Here is an 18,956-nt window from a genome sequence, read left to right on the forward strand (position 1 = left end):
CTCAAAATCAAATTAAAAGTTTTTTATTCTGTAGGCTGCATAATAATATTGTCTATGTCCAGTATAGTGGACGTCTTGCGGCTGAGATGACGATGATGAAGTACAAAATCATAAACACCCAAAAATTTGGGTGTTTATGGGGTTTAAACCCAATAAACCCAAAACACCCGGTTTTTACCCACCAGACTTTAAACCCACCCAGGTGGATTGCCCATCTCTAGTGATAAGACGTCAGTTATGAGTTATCTATGAGTTATTTCTAGATAAAAAAAAGTGGCGTACCTTCCAGAAAGCTGCCCAGCCAAATTGAATATACTGGCTTCCCGGTCGGGCTTGGATATGAACGATTTAAGAAACAATACGAAATATTGCTATTGTTTATTTAATTTATACGGGCAACCAAGTCGAAACCTGCTATACCTACGTGTCCGACATGCCTTTAGCCGGTTCATACATAAACCTATAAACCGTGACCATTTTACTTTAAAATGTTGCCGTCACAAATTGTTTCTATAAAGTGTACCTGTATTTATGTAATATAAATGGACTAGCGTCTCTCATAATGTATTCCATGTGGATACTATCACGTATCCTTGGCGAACAGTACAGGACGCGACTAGCATTGTATTGGAATGTGTCTCCAACGACCGGCGATCATAACGACATTATATCAATAATACTAAATTGCAACAACATACATACTCGTCGATCGTTCATAATATTTGAGAAGAATAAGACAATTTATAGCTATTTTACTCTTTCTTTAATTGATTTCTTTATCTTTTAAGTTTAGTTTAAACATAAATTCAACCAACAACTAACTAAATTTTCTTTCAAAAACTCCCTTCGTGAACACCACTTCAAATCTGATAACAATGAAGAGCTTCCATCTATACTATTGTATGATTAGCCATGACTCATATATTTATTATATTAATATGTATAGTTATTTATATATGTATTGTATTGCATTAAAAAAATATGTGATTTATGTTTGTATAATTTTTGTAAGTATATCATTCTTTGTGTTTGTATGTTTATTTATCTTAAAATGTTGTTATTACTGTTGTTATCTCTCAAACTATTTATTTAATTCATAAATTGTTTTTGTTAAATAAATGTACCGCCATTTACTCTCTCTGTTTATCGTAACGGTTGACTGGTAGAGAATGCGATCAGGCATTAAGTCCATCTTGTAGACTTGTTTTAAATTGTGCAAAAATATAAATAAATAAATACTGGTCTAATTGAAGCTACTTTGATAGCCAGATGATGTATCATGATTCGTAGTGGCATCATGTCTAGTTAGACATCACCATAGAGGTGCAGTGACCATGTGCGAAGGTGCTGTTCGAGTGGTCCATACAACGGCCCTAATCATAAATTACATCACATCAAGCGTCTAAACAACCGTTACGCGAGACGAAGGGGAGGCAGTGGTTCGTGACCGCGTGAATGGGGTAGCTGAATGTACAGGAAGCCATAATGACTGACTGCACCGGAGTGCAAGGGCGTATTTGCGCGTGGATGTCCCGTGTACACCGTGTGAGCCGCCGCGTCGGCCGCTCACTTACCGTCACTGTCACGTCACCGTCACCGATCGCTGATGTCATATAGACATCTTTGGATGTTTGTTGACTCCCACTATGACTTTAGTTGTCAGCTGGCAAGCCGTTATTTTACTTTTTAAATTTATAATCACACTATTTTATATGTCCATGATCGTAATACTCACTCAATTGCTATCCACTCTTATGCAGAGCTGATGTGTTTGAATCATATATGTACGAGTATATCAGTTAGCTCTGCATTTCATTACTATCAAAAATGTTAACTTTTATTTGGCGACTGTCACCAATCGTAACCCCAAGTTCCTGTAATATTATATACTTACGTACTTTTATGGAAATATAGTCATAAAAACATTTGAGAAACTAGAAAACGTCTGGTGATTTTCTCAGCCGCTAATCTCAATTGTTTTTCTGAAACAAACTATCTCCAATCGGCTACGCCTGAACTGGGTAAGCTCGGTCATGGCAGCCAGTGATTTAATTCGATGTTTATTGCTCAAACCCGGCACTGGATTCGCACGTCCGTCCATTCACCGTTCGCCCCCTGCACGACGCCAGTTGGTCAACTGTCACTTATTGTCTGTTTAATTGATCTCTTGCGAAATGAACAATAGAATTGTATTCACGTGGAAAATCGAGTACTTCCATAACGGGTTGCGATTGCAATTTGCAACGCAACTAAATATACAGTACCGTCAAATTACCTCTTTTCCTTTGCAATTCTATAATATTCGGGCGAAAATTGACAGATGCATCCACGATGAATTTCACCGTTTCAACATTCAGTTCAATCATAGATATGAATTATTTATATGGAACCAATTATCCAAGATGCCAAGTTCGTATATAGGTACTTTATTTACTATGGAAAAGCGGCGATAAACAGGTTTCCTGGCGGGGATTCTTACGTCTTTATACAGAAAATATTATCGCAGTAAAATAATTTCAAGCGAAATTAAGTTTAACATTTTAGTAATTCGTCACCTACGATGTTACAATCGAATAGACAAATGTAAACTTATAAAAACTCTCCATAAAGAATTTTTCTTTTTTTTAGGGCCATCATCAAAACGGAATCACATTTACCAGTACAGAAGATCCAGTCAAGTTAGCGAAACCAATTCCCGACATACGTCTAGTAGACGGGCCGTCGATTCTAGCGGGGAGAGTACAAATTCTACATAAAGGCCAGTGGCGATCCGTGTGCACAAATTCTAGGAAGTAAGTATTATTTGTTATTTATTTTTATTAATGGTCCCCACTCTGTGTTATGCTGCACCCGAGGAGTTACAGCGCTGATTTACAGCGGGAGTCCTACGGGTGTAACTTAATTTAAATTGTTATTTTTATTAATTTATATTTTTCTTATCTTTCTTATGGTCATGAAGTTTGTATACTGTTTAATTCTGATTATAGAATCTGTTTATTTCAGTTGGACAATAAACGACATGGAGACGGCGTGTCGACAGTTGGGTTTTATGGGTGGTTCGTTCTACAATTGGATGGATCGGCAGCCCGGTCGTCGTGCGAGACTGTTATTCGAAGAACCAAAATGCAAAGGCACCGAGTATGACATATTTCAGTGCGACTGGAATTCCAGACAACTTGGCTCGGGAGTGTGCGACTACCATCCAGATCTGGGCATTCAGTGTCTACCGCATCATGACGATAATGAACTAGGAACATCTGCGCGACACTGGCGAGGAATTCGATTTGAAAACGCTGTGTACGAAAGAGTGCTGACGGCCACTAATACACTGTATGTTCCCACCTCCATGTCAAGGCTGGCGCATGTAACAATAAAAAACGCAGGACTAGGTAGAGGAAACAATGCGACTAGCGCTTTAGACATTATAGGGGTCCCACCTACCATGGAGGACATTGAAATATCTAACTCTGCTTTTAACGCTATAAATGTGACGTCACCCAACGCTCCAGTAATAATAAATAATTGCACGATACAAAACAATAGAGGTTATGGTGTATATGTGAACTCCACGTACGGCATGGCCAGGATCGAAAATTGCTTGATACATGACAACGGAGGCGATGGTGTCAAGTACGTGGTTCATGAGATGAATATTGATGAGAGATTTGATAGAAGCGAAGTTTTCGACCTATGTACACTGGCTTCTACTCCAAGCCAAACATTCCCAATACAAATGTCTATAGAGCAATCTCGATACTCAAACATGGCAAGAGATTGTAGTCAGAAATTTTATACTAGATCTGACCACGTTCTTACTTTAAGCTTTATTAACATTATGACTAACCGCAACTATACAGGGGAAATATTTGTTTATGACGGTTTAAGTACAGAAGATAAGTTATTGCTGTCGTTTAGTATAAGAAATTACACACGACCGCAAAGTGTTACATCCACTAGAAACAGAATGTTCGTGAGATTTCGAGCTGATACTAGAACTGATATTGTAGGTTTTCTACGATTAGTATCAGGCGTCACTAAAACATACGATTTGAATGTAACAGACACCATAATATCTGACAATAATGGTAGAGGCGTAGTCATTGAAAATCTAAGATCACAAATTCATATTCATCGTACGTCTATATCTAATAATAACCATGTCGCTGGTCTTCAAGTTGTGAGTGGGGCAGGCGACGTTAATGTAACTGAGAGCAGAATATCATTCAATCAAGGAGACGGAATTAATATAACGGTGACTGGGGGCAATAGAAACATATCAAGAAGCATTTTAAGCTCTAATCAAGGTTATGGTCTTGCAGTATGGCTAAATAATACTAAAGAAACTGAATACGTACCAATCAATCAAACTACGGTTATAGAGTACTCTGAAATATTTAAAAATCTTGATGTTGGTATACTACACGGAAACTACTGTGGTGATAGTTGGCTCAATATTACTGGTAATTGGTTCAATACAAGCGTCGAAAGCACTATAGACATATCCACATGCTGGAGATTTAATAACCCATCTAAGTTGCTTCACTTACAAATAGGACACAATAGATTTTATCAAAATCAGAGAGTCCCGTTGAAAATTCAGCCAGCTTTAAATATCCTTGGTAAAATTGAATATAACTATTTTGAGCATGGAAATTATGGCGCAATAGTTATAATGAATCGAATAGAAGGGAAGTATTTAGAAGAATTTGAAATTCTGCCGGCAAAATTTAGTATACAACATAATTATTTCTTCGGTAATCGAGGTCCATTTGTAGTGAATCTTGGATTGTCGCCCTATAGTGATATTCAGTATATATTATTTACCAGAAATTATTTAAGAGAAAATAAGGTAAGGGAGGCCTTCGAGCCTCTGGAAGGTATAGCTTCTCGATTGACGCCCCGAAGCAGAGTAGCGGCAACGATAGTTTTGGCTTCGAGTAATATTGATGTCTTCAGAAATATAATCAATAACCCAGAAGCTCAATATGAAATAGGCTCTCATGTTGAAGATCAGAGTAAAATTTTGAATTGTACGTATAATTGGCTTGGCTTTGGTGAAGAAGAAAAGGTATATAATAGACTATTCCATAGAAAAGACAGATATAATTTAGCTAAGATTATTTATATGCCTTATTTATTACATAGTAGTAACCCTGGAGCAACACAGATCAATTATAATTCACTGTATGTTCCGCAATTTAATGTGCCAGGAACATTTGTTGTTGGAGGAGAAGTGGAGGGTATAGAAATACTCAGACAAGGAGAATATGACGTTGATAAAGATATTAATATCCGGCCAGGAGGTAAACTCATTATTCAATCCGGCGTGACTTTGAAATTTCCTCCTGCGATTGGAATGATAGTTGCAGGAAAACTTGACGCTAGAGGTAAACGACCAAACGATATAACGTTTACGCTCAAAGATGAGATAATTATGAGCAATGACAGTATTTATGAGACTGATACAGAATTCGCCCCAACCACCCCTAGTTACTCAGAACCCATTGTTCCTATAAGACTTCTGGGAGGAAGAACACAACATGAAGGCAGATTACAAGTTAGAATTGATGATAAATGGGGCACTGTGTGCAATTATAGGTGGAACATCATCAATGCTGCTTTAGTTTGTAATCAACTTGGCCTTGCTTTAAACCCAGATGACTGGTACTTAGAACCCAATGAAATACCATCTGCAGGTGTTACAGAAGATATAATTTTGTCAAATGTAGAATGTACTGAATTAGATAATGATATTACAAAATGTAAAGCAGAAACTAGAAATCACTTTGAAAATTCCTGTACTCACGAAAATGACGTCGGAATAAGATGCTATGAAACTAGTTGGGCCGGAATTAGATTCAGTGTAATTTCAGAAAGAACTGACTTACAATATGTGACTATAGAAAAAGCCGGTCTTTTAGATTATTCGTCTAATGCTTTTAAACCAGCACTTCAAATGGATTTTTCTCGTCATGGCTTAGAAAGTGTTAAGATAATAAATAATTACCATGATGGACTTGGAATCTTATATTCAGATTTATATGGATCTGACGCTGTAAATACTGTTAGAAATTCAGAGTTCAGTAATAATAGAGGAAGCGGTATTAGTTTTAAGCAGCTAGGTCTAAAAGTTTATGGCTCAGTAATTGAAAATAACAACATTGCAGGAATTTCACATAATCCTCATTTGACTGCTTTACAGCAGAGAGAATTAGCTGGTTGGTTCAATTTAGATCCTGGCTTTAATGTGGACGAATTTAACTATCAACCGATAATGATTCCTGAATACGAAACTGATATTAGTTTGGTCAATGGTGAAACAAGACATTTAGTTTTTACTAAACGTTATGGAGAAAACAAAATCAAAACATATAATATCAAATGCAACCCAGGATATGTACTTGGACTTCAGCTTTTAAATCCGATACATAATTTCTCTACAGAGAGCATTTGTATCTATGATTCTCAAAATATTAACGAAGGAAGTACTAAATGGTGTCTTGATCGTGACTTATCAACATTTCCAACAACCAGCAATAGTTTTGGAGTAGTGTTGGTATATGAAAGTGGTGTCGCAGCGCTCGGTGGCGTAGTTTTAGTCGTGAGTGCAATTACTGCACCAGTACAAAATCTTCGCAATAGAATCGTGAAAGGACCTGTACCGATATTGCAGGTTGTTAATTCAAGAATAAAGGGAAACACCAAAGGTATTAAGGCACTTTACTACAACCGTTACTTAAATGAACTCGGCGATCACTTTCTACGAAAGGCAAATGAAAGTATTAAGCTATTTAATTGTGAGATAGCACACAACAAAGAAGAAGCTGTGTATGTTAACACTCCGTTTTGGGACATTCATGATAGCAATATTACTGAAATTACCATAATGATCAACAACAGTTTGATTACAGATAACGGAAAAGGAATTTATCATTTCGCTAGAGATTTGAGGAGTTCAAACAATTTGTATCATTATATTCTGCAAGATAATACTATAGAGAGAAATAAGTTTGGAGGGTTCGATGTCGCCTTGCCTTATGCGTGGCAATACAACGAAAATTTTACACATTCTGTTTATATGCATAATAATACGTGGAGAAACAATTATAATTTTGCCTTAGTGATAGACGGTCATTTTGCTGAAGTTAATATGACAAGAAACATATTTACAGATAATAATTGCAAAACTGGTCTTGTGGCGATTAGAGGAATGGAAAAGAAGATGAAAATTGAGGGTAATTTGATTGAGAGAAATAATGGACAGTTTATGGTGCAGTTTTTCATGGACAGTCAAAGCGAAATTATGGGATTGGTGAAAGCGGTTTTTTCTTTCAATCAAGTTAAGAATAATAGAAATTCGGCTACTCTGGTCCGTAGTTCTTTGATGAGACGTACAGAACCAACATATGTTGTAGGTTTTAAGGGAATACAGAAAGTAGAAGTTAAAAGGAATTTATTTGGAAATAACGATTTGTCATACACCCTATTGGCTGGTATTAAAACAGCGAAAATCAATAATATTTTATATGTCACTGAAAATTGGTGGGGTAGTACGGATGAAATGCAAATTAAGAAACAAATTTTTGATTTTGATGACTGGAACAATCACGCAATTGCCAACTACTTGCCATATCTACTCGAAGATAACTTTGATTCGAGCCTTTCAGCGACATTTAGCCCTGTGACAGATGTAGACACGAATGAGCTGGGAGGGCGTTTAACTTCTGATCTTACATTGGAAGGTCGTATTGCTCCATACATAGTCAGAGGTGATATTACCGTAATGCCTGATGTAAAACTGACTATCAATCCAGGTGTGATATTGGAATTTGCACCAAATGTTGGTATATTGGTAATGGGAACACTTTATGCGATCGGCAGCAGCCAGACGCCAATCATAATGAGACCACTAACTCCTTCAACTGACAGTGAAATAAACAGAATCGAAAAACGAGAAGTCAGTCAGTACTCGTTTATTCGTCACAAACATAAAAGACAATTAGAAAATTTCATAGTTCAAAATTCTATAAGACTGTGTACCGGCAGAAACTGCACAATTAACGATAATATAGTAGAACGAAACAATGAAGGGTTTTTGGAATATTACAATCGGACAACACTTCAGTGGGTTCCGATGTGTGATAATCGTTTTACTGAGAGAAACGCTCAAGTGGTATGTCGTGAGTTAGGCTTCGATCCGATAAATGTATTCTTTGCTCACGACCGGCGCGTGGAGTACCATAGCAACTCTCTGTCACGTATTTGGTCTTGGCCTGAGCCTTTACAATGTATCGGTACCGAAGATCGATATGAAGACTGTCCTATCAGACTGAACGGACAACTGTACGGCCATAAGCATGAATGCAAATGGGATTCTAATTTTGTATTCATTCATTGTGGAACAAGAAATCTGGATGAAAATTTAGAATACTGGGGCGGTATTCGTTTTGCCAATCCAGAATTTGAGTTTTCACTGTACGAGCATAGAATTCATGATCACCACACGCATGAGACAATGAAGAAGGAGGAAAGCTCTTTATTACACGTGCACATCGTCGGAGCTGGCGTGCTACACAATGAAAAGTCTCCCGCCGTCCAGAGTATTACGAAAAATCCCACTATACAGAACGTTAACATTAGTCAATGTGCCCACCACGGCATCAATATCATATCGCCCACCGACTCTATTCATATAAGGTTTAACACAATCAACGATACGCTGGGAGAAGGCATTAGTGCCATATCGCTTAACGGAGAGGGTAGAGAATCCGACGAGTCCAGTTTCACCCCGTTAAAAGATTTGAATCTTCCATACCACATGTTCTCGCTCATAGACATCTGTGACAGTACGAAGATGGTAACAGTGGAAGAGAGAGTACTCTTGTACTACAAATACGACAACAATCCAGTGAACTGTGTCAAAATATTCAAGAGTGCATTTAGGGTTAAGCCCTTTGGTTTTAGATTACTTCAGTTTAATTTGTTCAACCATACAACGAACTATGGGAAACGCGATTCATTGACTCTGTACGATGGAGATATTTACAATATTACAGCCCCGCAGATCGGCTACTTGGAGAACGGCTCCCCCGATGAGAAGAAACTGTTCCGTACCAGCGGCCCCAGCCTTAGCGTCAAGTTGTTCGCTAACGGCGCCGCCTCCGTGCACGGATTCATCGCCGAGATCGTCACTCTGCCTATATCTGCTATTGGATTCAGTAAGTATTTATCTCGCTCTACCTTATGAAACTCACAACATCACCTTCAACGACTAGGATATTTTTCGTTCTTTAGTTGTATAATTGTTTATTTGCTCGTGAATTGAATTTTTAAATCTTCGAACATGTACTACTATAATATTGTTTTTCAAACAATTTGTCTTTTATTGTAAAATCAATAAAATGAAATGATCGTGTATACGTGTATTCGTGTTGTCGTGTTCCAGATCGCGACGTGCAGCACAATATATCGAGCAGCGAACTGACGTACAACAGGGACGGCGCGATCACGTACCAGTCGGTGGGCGAGGTGAACCCCATGGTGGCCATCATCCGGAACGAGATCAAGAGCAACTGTCTCAAGCTGTACGGCAACTTTACCACCTGCCAGGCCGCCGTCACCATCGACGTGCAGAACACGCAGACCCTGGTGTTTAAGGTGAGGGCGAGTGCCATAGAACGGAAGTAAATTGACGTGCTGGCGCCACTACAGCCCTCGCAGACTGTTCGCGATTTAGAATAGATAACGGTCACATAGGTGATATCGTGCCGCGTTTGCAGAACAACCTGGTGCAGGACAACGTGGGCGGGCTGCTGGTGCGGGCCGACTCGCGCGGCGCGGCCACGTCGCTGCGCGGCTGGATACACAACAACCTGTTCTACGACAACCACGACCTGCCCTGCCTCCGGGTTGAAGGTACCCACCTACATAGCATTCTGCTCTATTTGTCTGCGTTGTCGTTTTGTATATTAATCGGTATTTCAAGTCGTTATCATTCGTACCTCCACTGCTGCTGACTACAAATCTCTCCCCATAATAGGAGGATGAATTTGTAGATAAAATTTCACATTAAATACAAATTCTCTTGCACTTTTATATCTCGATTTATTCTCGTATTCGCTTCTGATGTACTGTATTCTTATACCATCACTATAGTAACTAGAAACTCCACTTTTATAGGTTTTTAATATTGTGTGAATACCAAAATAGTATAAGATTGTAAAATATAATTAAATAAATAATAATCATCTAGCCACTTCGGCTGGGTGATAAAAATAGATCAATCGTTGTGACTACAACAGGGAACCAGCCCTTCAAATAGAACTCGTTCGCAAGTGTGACCGAGTCCAACCTTCAAAAAAGGAACGCGGCAATCGTAGAGAAGCCGCTATTCTGAGTGAATATTGTCAAAAATATTTAATATATGAAAAATGTTAAAATAAGCTTATATAACAAGGAAATATCGAGATTATAAGATATGTTATATCAACCTAGATTAGCAACACTCGTTGCTAATATAGGTTTATCGTAGGTTAATAGACCTATATTAGCAACGAGTGTTACTTACCAAGTCAATATGCGAAAAGATCATTATCACCTTCACGTAAGTAGCGTTAAATTTAAATTATATATTATTTTGCGCATATAGATGCATATTTTTAATTTTGTATGGCCTAAATATGAATCAGTTGAAAATCTGCGATTAATTATGAAAAACATTCAACATTCAGTCGACATTGTATTTGCTTGATTTGGCCCAAGAAGTCCATTAATATTTCGATGTATGTAAATATTATTTTTTTTTTTTTATTAAAATAGCATTAATTGTATTTTGCTAATTATTATAAAAATATTTACAATATAAACAGTGTGTAGAACTCGACAAGTTTGCCATACAATATGTATATATGGTATAAATATGTGTGTATTGTTGAGTGGTGTGATGTGTGTTATGGTTGCAGGGCGACAGTCGTCCCCGTACCAGGAGGTGACGGTGTACAGCAACTACCTGACGCGCAACCGCGCCGAGTACTGGGACGTCATCGTGCTGCAGCAGGTGGTGTCCAACTTCTCGCACAACTACGTGCACCGCAACCGCGGCCGCCGCATCCTGCGCGTGGCCGGCTTCCAGCGCGTGCGCCTGCCCGTCTACCAGACCACCGCGCACAACGGCTTCTACCAGTGCGTACCCGGCTCACTCTGCCTAGCCTTACCCTCCCCGCCGCAGTGCAGCACACGCATTCTCTCTTCTATAGTGTGGCTGAGCTAATTATATAAAATACTATTGCTAACAAAATATAATGTAATGACATCATTAATGAAAATTCACTGAATATAAGGCTTTTATTATATATAATATAATAAAACCCTTATATTCAGTAAATATAAGGGAAGTATTTTTATAGAAAGACCGTCATTGCCATAGTTCGAAATGTGAATTTTGATAAATCTACTCATAACCCTTTGCACTCGTATGTCCCCGTACGGGGGACATCAGTCGTTTTATCGTTATTGGCCACATTCCCATCCCAGGCCAAAGGGTGTATTCAGGGTGTATATTTTAAAATTTCTGATTTAAGCTTGGTGAACCTTCTAGTTACATTGGAACACATTTCCATACAAACAAATTCATACTGATCGAACATGAAAAAAAAATTCCAAGTTATTTACTAACTTTCTAAAGTATAATCACGAGTGCATAGGGTTAATTCTAAATAAACTTTCCGAAATCACTGAGTAGTCGACTCCGTAGATAAATGCTGATTTACTTAATATTTCAATTAACGAATGGCACAATGCACGTACAATCCTATCATGTCGTGCTCATGCAATTTGTGCGCGCACACGAATATAGATATAGATGCGTGGTTGTGCGTTGAGCTGATTGTAAGTGCATCGACAGCAACTACGCGGTGGACCGCGAGGGCCGCGCCACCGTGGTGGCGGGCACGGCCGGCCAGCGCTACGTCGACAACATCTTCGACAACCCCGACAACGACTACGAGATGATCACCGTCAACAGTTCCATGTGAGTGTGCCGTGCTAGTTATGGCGACTAGCGACGCCATACCTAATCACGATAGCCTCCAGGGGGACCATTACTGTTAACATTACTTGATCATTAGTTCCCATTACTAGCAATCCTCTCCATCTAATACGGTTACACATAATTTTTATTATGATTTTAATATTTTATTGTTCGACTGGTAAAATTTCAAAACGGGCGCAGTTAAAGTTATTCTGCGCCTGCTACAGCAAAGTTAAAAAATATTTTATAAGGATTGCAAGTTTGTGAATGACAAAATAGTATTGTTACCAATAATTGAATACAGTATTGTGAGTTGCATGAATTTCTACATTATTGTCATGTTATTAAAATGCAAGGAGCATGTTACGATTATGTAATAATAATAATAATTGTTTATTTGCATGTTTGTGTTGCATGGCCGCCCCGGACCCATAGCTTTGACTATAACTCTGCCGGCGCGAGGTGAGTCTACAGGATGAATGCAATAAATTAATATTTAATGTTTAGTTATAAGTGATTAGAAACTATGAACGTTGATAGTATTTCTACTACTACGTTGCATGCTTTTCGTCAATAACAAGTGGATTTTGATATTAGAGTAAGTGACGGGGTGGGCATATTAAAATGGAGTTATATTTTTGGCATGCTAATTTTACAATTTCAATATAAAATTACGTCTAGTGTGTGATTTTCAGTCAACGAGTAGTTGCCCTACTTATATTTTTATTCAAAATACATGATATTTATTGACTAGCAGGTTAATTTATTATTATTATTTTTTTACAACAAGGTGCAAACGAGCATGCGGCTCACCTGATGGTAAGTGACTACCGCCACCCATGGTCACCCACAACACCTACGGCATTGCAGGTGTGCTGCCGGCCTTTTAAAAAGGAATATGCTCTTTTCTTGAAGGTTATGTTGTCGTATCGGTTCGGAAATACTGCTGCTGGAAGTTGATTCCAAAGAGTGGTTGTGCGTGGGAGAAAGTGCCTTGAAAAACGCACGGTGGAGGACCGCCACTCGTCCAGATGGTTGGGATGAAATTTTAGTTTATGGCGGGTTGTACGATGGTGAAAATCTGCAGCAGGTATCAATCCAAACAATTCTTCAGAGCACTCCCCATGATAAATTCGGTAGAAGATGCACAGAGATGCAACATCTCTACGCAGTTTCAGTGGGTCGAGCCGGACAGTAAGACACCGATCGTCAACAATTCGAGCTGCCCGACTTTGAATGCGGTCTAACGGAAGGAGTTGGTACTGTGGCGCTCCTGCCCACAGGTGAGAACAGTATTCCATGTGTGGCCTCACTTGAGCTTTATACAGTTTTAGGCGGTTTTCTGGCGTGAAATACCGTCTCACCCTTTTGAGCACCCCCAACTTTTTGGAAGCTATCTTAGCTTTTTCCTCCGGATGACCGCAAAACTGGACGTCGCTAGATATATCGACGCCAAGAATCTCCAGACTCGACTTATTATCAAGGGAAGTGCCCTGAAAGTGAGGAGATACGACAAACGGTGTCTTTTTTTCGGTGAACGCGCAGACTTGTGTCTTCTTAGGGTTAAAGTGGACAAGATTGCGTTCACCCCAGATCGAAACTTTATCGAGTGAAGTTTCGATTTCAGACACAAGTCTGTTCCGGAACTCATCGGTATCGAGATCTTTGCACGACCGGTGTATAATGCATCTCCTGTGCTGTCGTCTGCATAACAATGAATATCACTGATCTGTAACATATCATTGATATGCAGAAGAAACAGTGTCGGAGATAGTACACAGCCTTGCGGGACACCAGCATTCACAGGTTTTAAATCAGAGCATGCTCCGTCGACTATGACCTTAATGCTACGTTCCTTAAGAAAGCTGGCGACCCAACTGCACAATCTCGCAGGCAACCCAAACGAAGGTAGTTTTGAGATTAGTGCCCTTTGCTACACCCGATCAAAGGCTTTCGCAATATCCAGACTAACAGCTAAGGCCTCTCCCTTATTCTCGATTGCCACCGCCCATCGGTGTGTTAAATAAACTAAAAGATCACCAGCCGAGCGTCCCCGTCGAAAGCCGTACTGGCGATCTGAGATCAGCTGGCGATCCTCTAGGTACCGGAGCAGTTGATCGTTAATAACTGATTCCATGACTTTCGAGAATAAGGAAGTGATAGCTATGGGCCTATAGTTAGCTGGATCTGAGCGGTCTCCTTTTTTAGGGATCGGATGCACCAAAGCAGTCTTCCAAAACTTTGGGACTATACCTGATGAATAATAGAGACGAAAAAGACGCGTAAGAACCGGAGCCAACTCTGGTGCGCACGTCCTGAGCACAATTGGAGAAATGCCATCGGGCCCACTCGACTTATGGATTTCAAGGGAGAGAAGTGCTCTACGCACTGATCTTTGCGTGAATTTAACATCCGGCATAGAGCTCTTACAACGCGGGATGGTCGGCGGTAGTTTCTCCCCGTCATCCAACGTCGAGTTTGATGCAAAGAGAGATCCAAGGAGATCGGCCTTCTCTTCGGCGTTCAGAGCCAACTAGTTATCCTCCCTACGCAATGGTGGAAAAGATGACTGACAGAAATTCCCTTGTGCAGTTTTGGCAAGAGACCAGAAAGCTCGAGATCCCGAAGGTAAACTGGCCAATCTCTTGCCAATTCTACCAATATGCTCTGACTTCGCTGTGGCCAAAACTCTTTTGAAGGACCTAGGGGCAAAGTTATACTTCTTTTTAAGGGCACTGATGTAAGGATCTCGCGACGCCACACCTTTGGCACAGGCTAGGAAGCACTCCTGCTTCAGGCGAGATGCTAATCTACAAGAGGCTTCATACCAGGGCTGGGATTTCCCACCGACAGGTACCACAGAGTTAGGAATAAATAATTCCATTCCCTGAAGCACCACATCGGCGATGGAATTGGCGATGGCGTCGGGGTCCCCCAGTGCGAAGAAACCTGCCTCCATGGGTAAGATGCGAAAAAAATCCGCATCTCATCCCAGTCTGCCGACCTGTAGTGCCAAAAACGACGTCTACCCGTAGAACGTGGTGAAATCAGACTCATGAGAGGCACCTCGCTCCGCACCAGACAGTGATCCGACGATCCAAGCGGAGCTTCGACGGAAATCGCATAGTTGTCTGGGTGGGTGGTCAGCAGAAGGTCCAGCAGTGAAGGTGGTCCAACACATCAGGTATTCGCGTGGGCAAGGAAACAAGCTGCATCAGACCATAAGCCAAAGCAAAGTCATGAACAGATCTTCCTGCATAGTCGGTTGTACGTGAACCAAGCCATTCGGTATGGTGGGCATTAAAGTCGCCAAGAATCACGAATTCAGCGGAAGGAATCTGTTCGAGCAGGGAATCTGTAGCCATTTGGACGTGCTCAATGAGTTGGTCGGATTCGATGTTAGCGCTGTGGGACCTGTATAGGCATGCATAGACACGGGGATGGTCATTGCAGTCTACGCGCAGCCATAAAATAGACAGGTCCGTTCCTTCAAGAGTTCCAAGGCGGCGACAGCAGATATCCTCTCTGACATACGCGCATACACCGGCACGCGAAACAAAACTATGTTCAAGTTTATAGCCCGGGTACGTCAGATATGAAGTTTCGTTTGGAAAGGATATCTGTGTCTCCGTTAGAAAGAGCAATGCCGGCCGCGCCGTTTCTAGGTGGTGGTGGACAGCGTTTAGGTTAGAATGTAATCACCTGATGTTGCAGAAGCTCACATTGAGCGAAGGGGATGCCGTAGAAATCTTGCTTCGTTTGCCCTTGGTTCCAAAGAGCGAAATTTTGGGAATAGGAAAGGGATGGGTATGGGATGGGAATGGGATGGGCCTCCAGACTCCCTCACTCACCATACGGAATGTGATCGCACTAAAAGTGCAACCACTTAGCGTCGGTATTCTGTGAGGGTGTGGTACTTCCCCGGTCGAGCCGGCCCATTCATGCTGCAATACCATATAGGATTACAGCGTGGCTCTACCACAGTAAAAAGTTATAAAAGTGGGGTTGTTTCGTGTAGGTTTATGTTACTAAAACATGGACTAGGATAGATATGAGAGGTCGTGTGTTACGCTGGCCGCAGCGCGGGCGAGGCGTGGCGGTGGCGCGTGGAGGCGGCGCACAACTACTGGGGCAGCGGCAGCGCGGCGGCCGTGGCGGGCCGCGTGCGCGAGCGCGGCGACTGCGCGCGGCTGCTGGCCGTGCAGCTGCTGCCGTTCCGCGCCGACAACCGCAGCCTGCTGGCCGGCGGCAAGTGCCCGCCCGCCTGGGCCGCCGTGCGCGGCGCCTGCCTGGCCTACGTCGCCGCGCCCATGACCTACGCCGCCGCGCGCGCCTTCTGCCTGGTGCGCCACCGACCTCACCCACCACTATACGCTTGCGTCCTCTCGACAAAAACACACAAAACAACTTACGAGTAAACTATTTCTGAAGTAATAAATATAAAAAAATGAAACCTCCCTTCAATTTTTTTTTATACGACTTAGAATGGCAAACAGGCTGACGGCCCACCTGATGGCGAGTGGTAACCGTCGCCTATAGACATGAGCAGTACCATGGACATAACAGAGTATACTGTTTCGCCCATGATACCCCCCATGCGCTGCCATTCCTGAGGACTCAGATGTTATTCCTCTGTACCCAGTAAATTCAAGCCATATTCCACCCTTCAAACCGAAACACAGCCATGCAAACACAACTGCTTCACGGTTGTAACATGAATAGGACAGAGGTACCCAAGCAATTGACTTTTGTACAAAGTCACCTCTTTCAAAAATATTTTATCAATTTGTTGACACTTCTTTTTTCTTTAATTCGGAAACATCTTTTAAAATCAGAATAAGTTTTAAATTCTTAGCAAAAATTATAATATATAGAAACATATAACTAAGAAGAAAAACACACTAGTACCAGATTCAGCGACTGAAACTAGTCCCCCCGGTGTGCCAGTAGCGTAGACAGGGTTGCATTGCATTGCATTCGGGTTGCAGTCGGACAACGCGTCGCTGCCGTACGTGACGAGCGGCGACTACGCGGAGCTGTACTCGTTCGTGGCGGCGGCGGGCGGCCGGCCGGGCGACGCCGACCGCGTGTGGGTCAACCACATCGACTACGTCTCGCGCTGCACCTCCTTCGCCTCCTCCTCCGTCGACGTCACCGACTGCAACCAGAAGAACCCCTTCATATGTGAAATCGGTCAGTTCATAACCGGCAGACTCTCGGCTCTGTCGTCGCACCGAGTAGTTTACTGGCACAAACATATTCTCATAGTCCCAGTATAGAATAGGCCGCCCCTTCTTTCCCGTGGGTGCCGGAAGAGGCGACTAAGGTAACATAATGGTTGAGAGATGGGCAGCAGCATCCCTCTTTTAAACATCACCAAAGCCAACCTGCTGATTATATAACAGCCATACTGCAGATCCCCCCAGTAGGATCCCCCTATGTTTAAGCCTAAGCAGTGCACAGTTAACGGCTGAGATGACGATGATGGAAACAAATAAATGTAAACTTCAAATATGTGTGAAACATTTTTTGGTATTAAGACCTAATTATTTATGGCTATGTCGAAGTACGTAAGTCACTGAATAGTGAAAGGTGGAGAGGCGGCGAGGAACCGGTGGTGGTAATGGACGGTGCGCTTGCAGACCCCCGCATCTCGATCGACCCGCTGTCGTGGCGCGACGACGAGCTCACGCTGGCGCTGATGGGACTGCTGGCGGCCGCGCTGCTGCTGGTCGGCGCCGCGCTGGTCTGCTGGTACTCCAAGTCCAAGCATAGGTGCGAACTACTACCACATCGATAGGTCACCGAACGAACAGGGAGTTATTAAAAAATATACGTGCCGTGAGCGCTCTACACGTGACCATAAAAGAGTAATTTTATTCCAAAATCGAATAAACATAAATACATTTGTATTTTTCCCCACTCTTGACGATGATTCGTATTTTAAAATATATTTTTTTTTTTGTAAATTTATCCTTATATTTTCATTAAATGTTGTGTAGGCATTTACAAAGGTTGGAGCGTCGTAACTCGATCCGGCAGTCGTTGCACTCGGTCCGCTCCATAGGCAGCATCAACGGAGGCTTCCCGGACACGGCGTACAGGCGGAAATTAGCACAAATGGTGAGTATTAAACACTTTACATTATGTACGTCTAATGGAAAAGATTCGAGTTTATATTACAATACGAACGTTGATTTACAGAGCACGCGATCCACGGAGACACTGACCAAGGGCTCCGACTATCGGAAGATGCTAACGTCGACCACGTCTATGGAGTCGATGGAGAAGAGCCAGTTCAACTCGTCGATGGAGGACAACCAGAGCTTCGATATCTACGAGGCGCACAACCCCAGCCCCGGCGTGATGCAGCTCAAGCAGAGCACGTTCATGAAGAAGCCGGCCTCGCCGGAGTACTCGGTGCCGCAGAACAACAGCGGGCTGTTCGAGCTCGCGTACAGGAACCAGGGCTACAAGGACGCGTCCGAGTCGGCCAGCGAGGCGCCCTCCATCAACACCGTGGCCACCGAGGAGATGCCCATCCTGCCGCGGCCGCCCGCCGACCACTACTTCACCTCCGACACGCTGCCGCTGAGGGCCGCGGGCCGCCCGGCCGACAGAGAGGACAGGGTGTACGGGCCCTACGGAGCCCCCGCGTGCGTGGTCGGCCAGCAGCCGAAGCTGGCGTTCCTGATGGAGCTGCGGTCGCGGCTGCCGGACCAGCCGCCGCCCGCCGCGCCCACTACGTTCGGTCAGAGGACCAACGGAATCCGTAAGTTCCTTATCTGCTGTTGACTTTCAATTTCTTGAAAGAAAGATACGATGAAACTTTTTACTCCATCGTCGAGGTACGCCCGTCTGACGAGGAACTGCGGCTAAGTAGAGCCACTCCTGTGGTAGGTACTGTATAGTTGCGACGGCTGCGAGG

At 42.4% G+C, this 18,956-nt stretch overlaps 1 protein-coding gene across 2 annotated transcripts in view; it reads left to right on the plus strand.

The window, feature by feature from the left end:
* The window catches only part of LOC113512642 (protein bark beetle), a 40,624-nt gene that overhangs the window by 19,996 nt on the left and 1,672 nt on the right, over window positions 1-18,956 (plus strand). Inside the window, exons 2-13 of one of the 2 annotated variants that reach the window (XM_052898594.1) lie at window positions 2,629-2,792; window positions 3,004-9,218; window positions 9,446-9,657; window positions 9,780-9,915; window positions 10,962-11,181; window positions 11,903-12,028; window positions 12,464-12,490; window positions 16,110-16,371; window positions 17,017-17,221; window positions 17,671-17,803; window positions 18,031-18,151; window positions 18,233-18,800. In XM_052898594.1, coding sequence (XP_052754554.1) covers window positions 2,629-2,792; window positions 3,004-9,218; window positions 9,446-9,657; window positions 9,780-9,915; window positions 10,962-11,181; window positions 11,903-12,028; window positions 12,464-12,490; window positions 16,110-16,371; window positions 17,017-17,221; window positions 17,671-17,803; window positions 18,031-18,151; window positions 18,233-18,800 — 8,389 coding nt within the window. The remainder of the gene's footprint in view (window positions 1-2,628; window positions 2,793-3,003; window positions 9,219-9,445; window positions 9,658-9,779; window positions 9,916-10,961; window positions 11,182-11,902; window positions 12,029-12,463; window positions 12,491-16,109; window positions 16,372-17,016; window positions 17,222-17,670; window positions 17,804-18,030; window positions 18,152-18,232; window positions 18,801-18,956) is intronic. The other variant, XM_052898595.1, reaches the window with a different exon arrangement.

Source organism: Galleria mellonella, unplaced genomic scaffold, assembly GCF_026898425.1.
Source record: "Galleria mellonella isolate WM207_F2 unplaced genomic scaffold, CSIRO_AGI_GalMel_v1 utg4535, whole genome shotgun sequence".
NCBI lineage: Eukaryota > Metazoa > Arthropoda > Insecta > Lepidoptera > Pyralidae > Galleria > Galleria mellonella.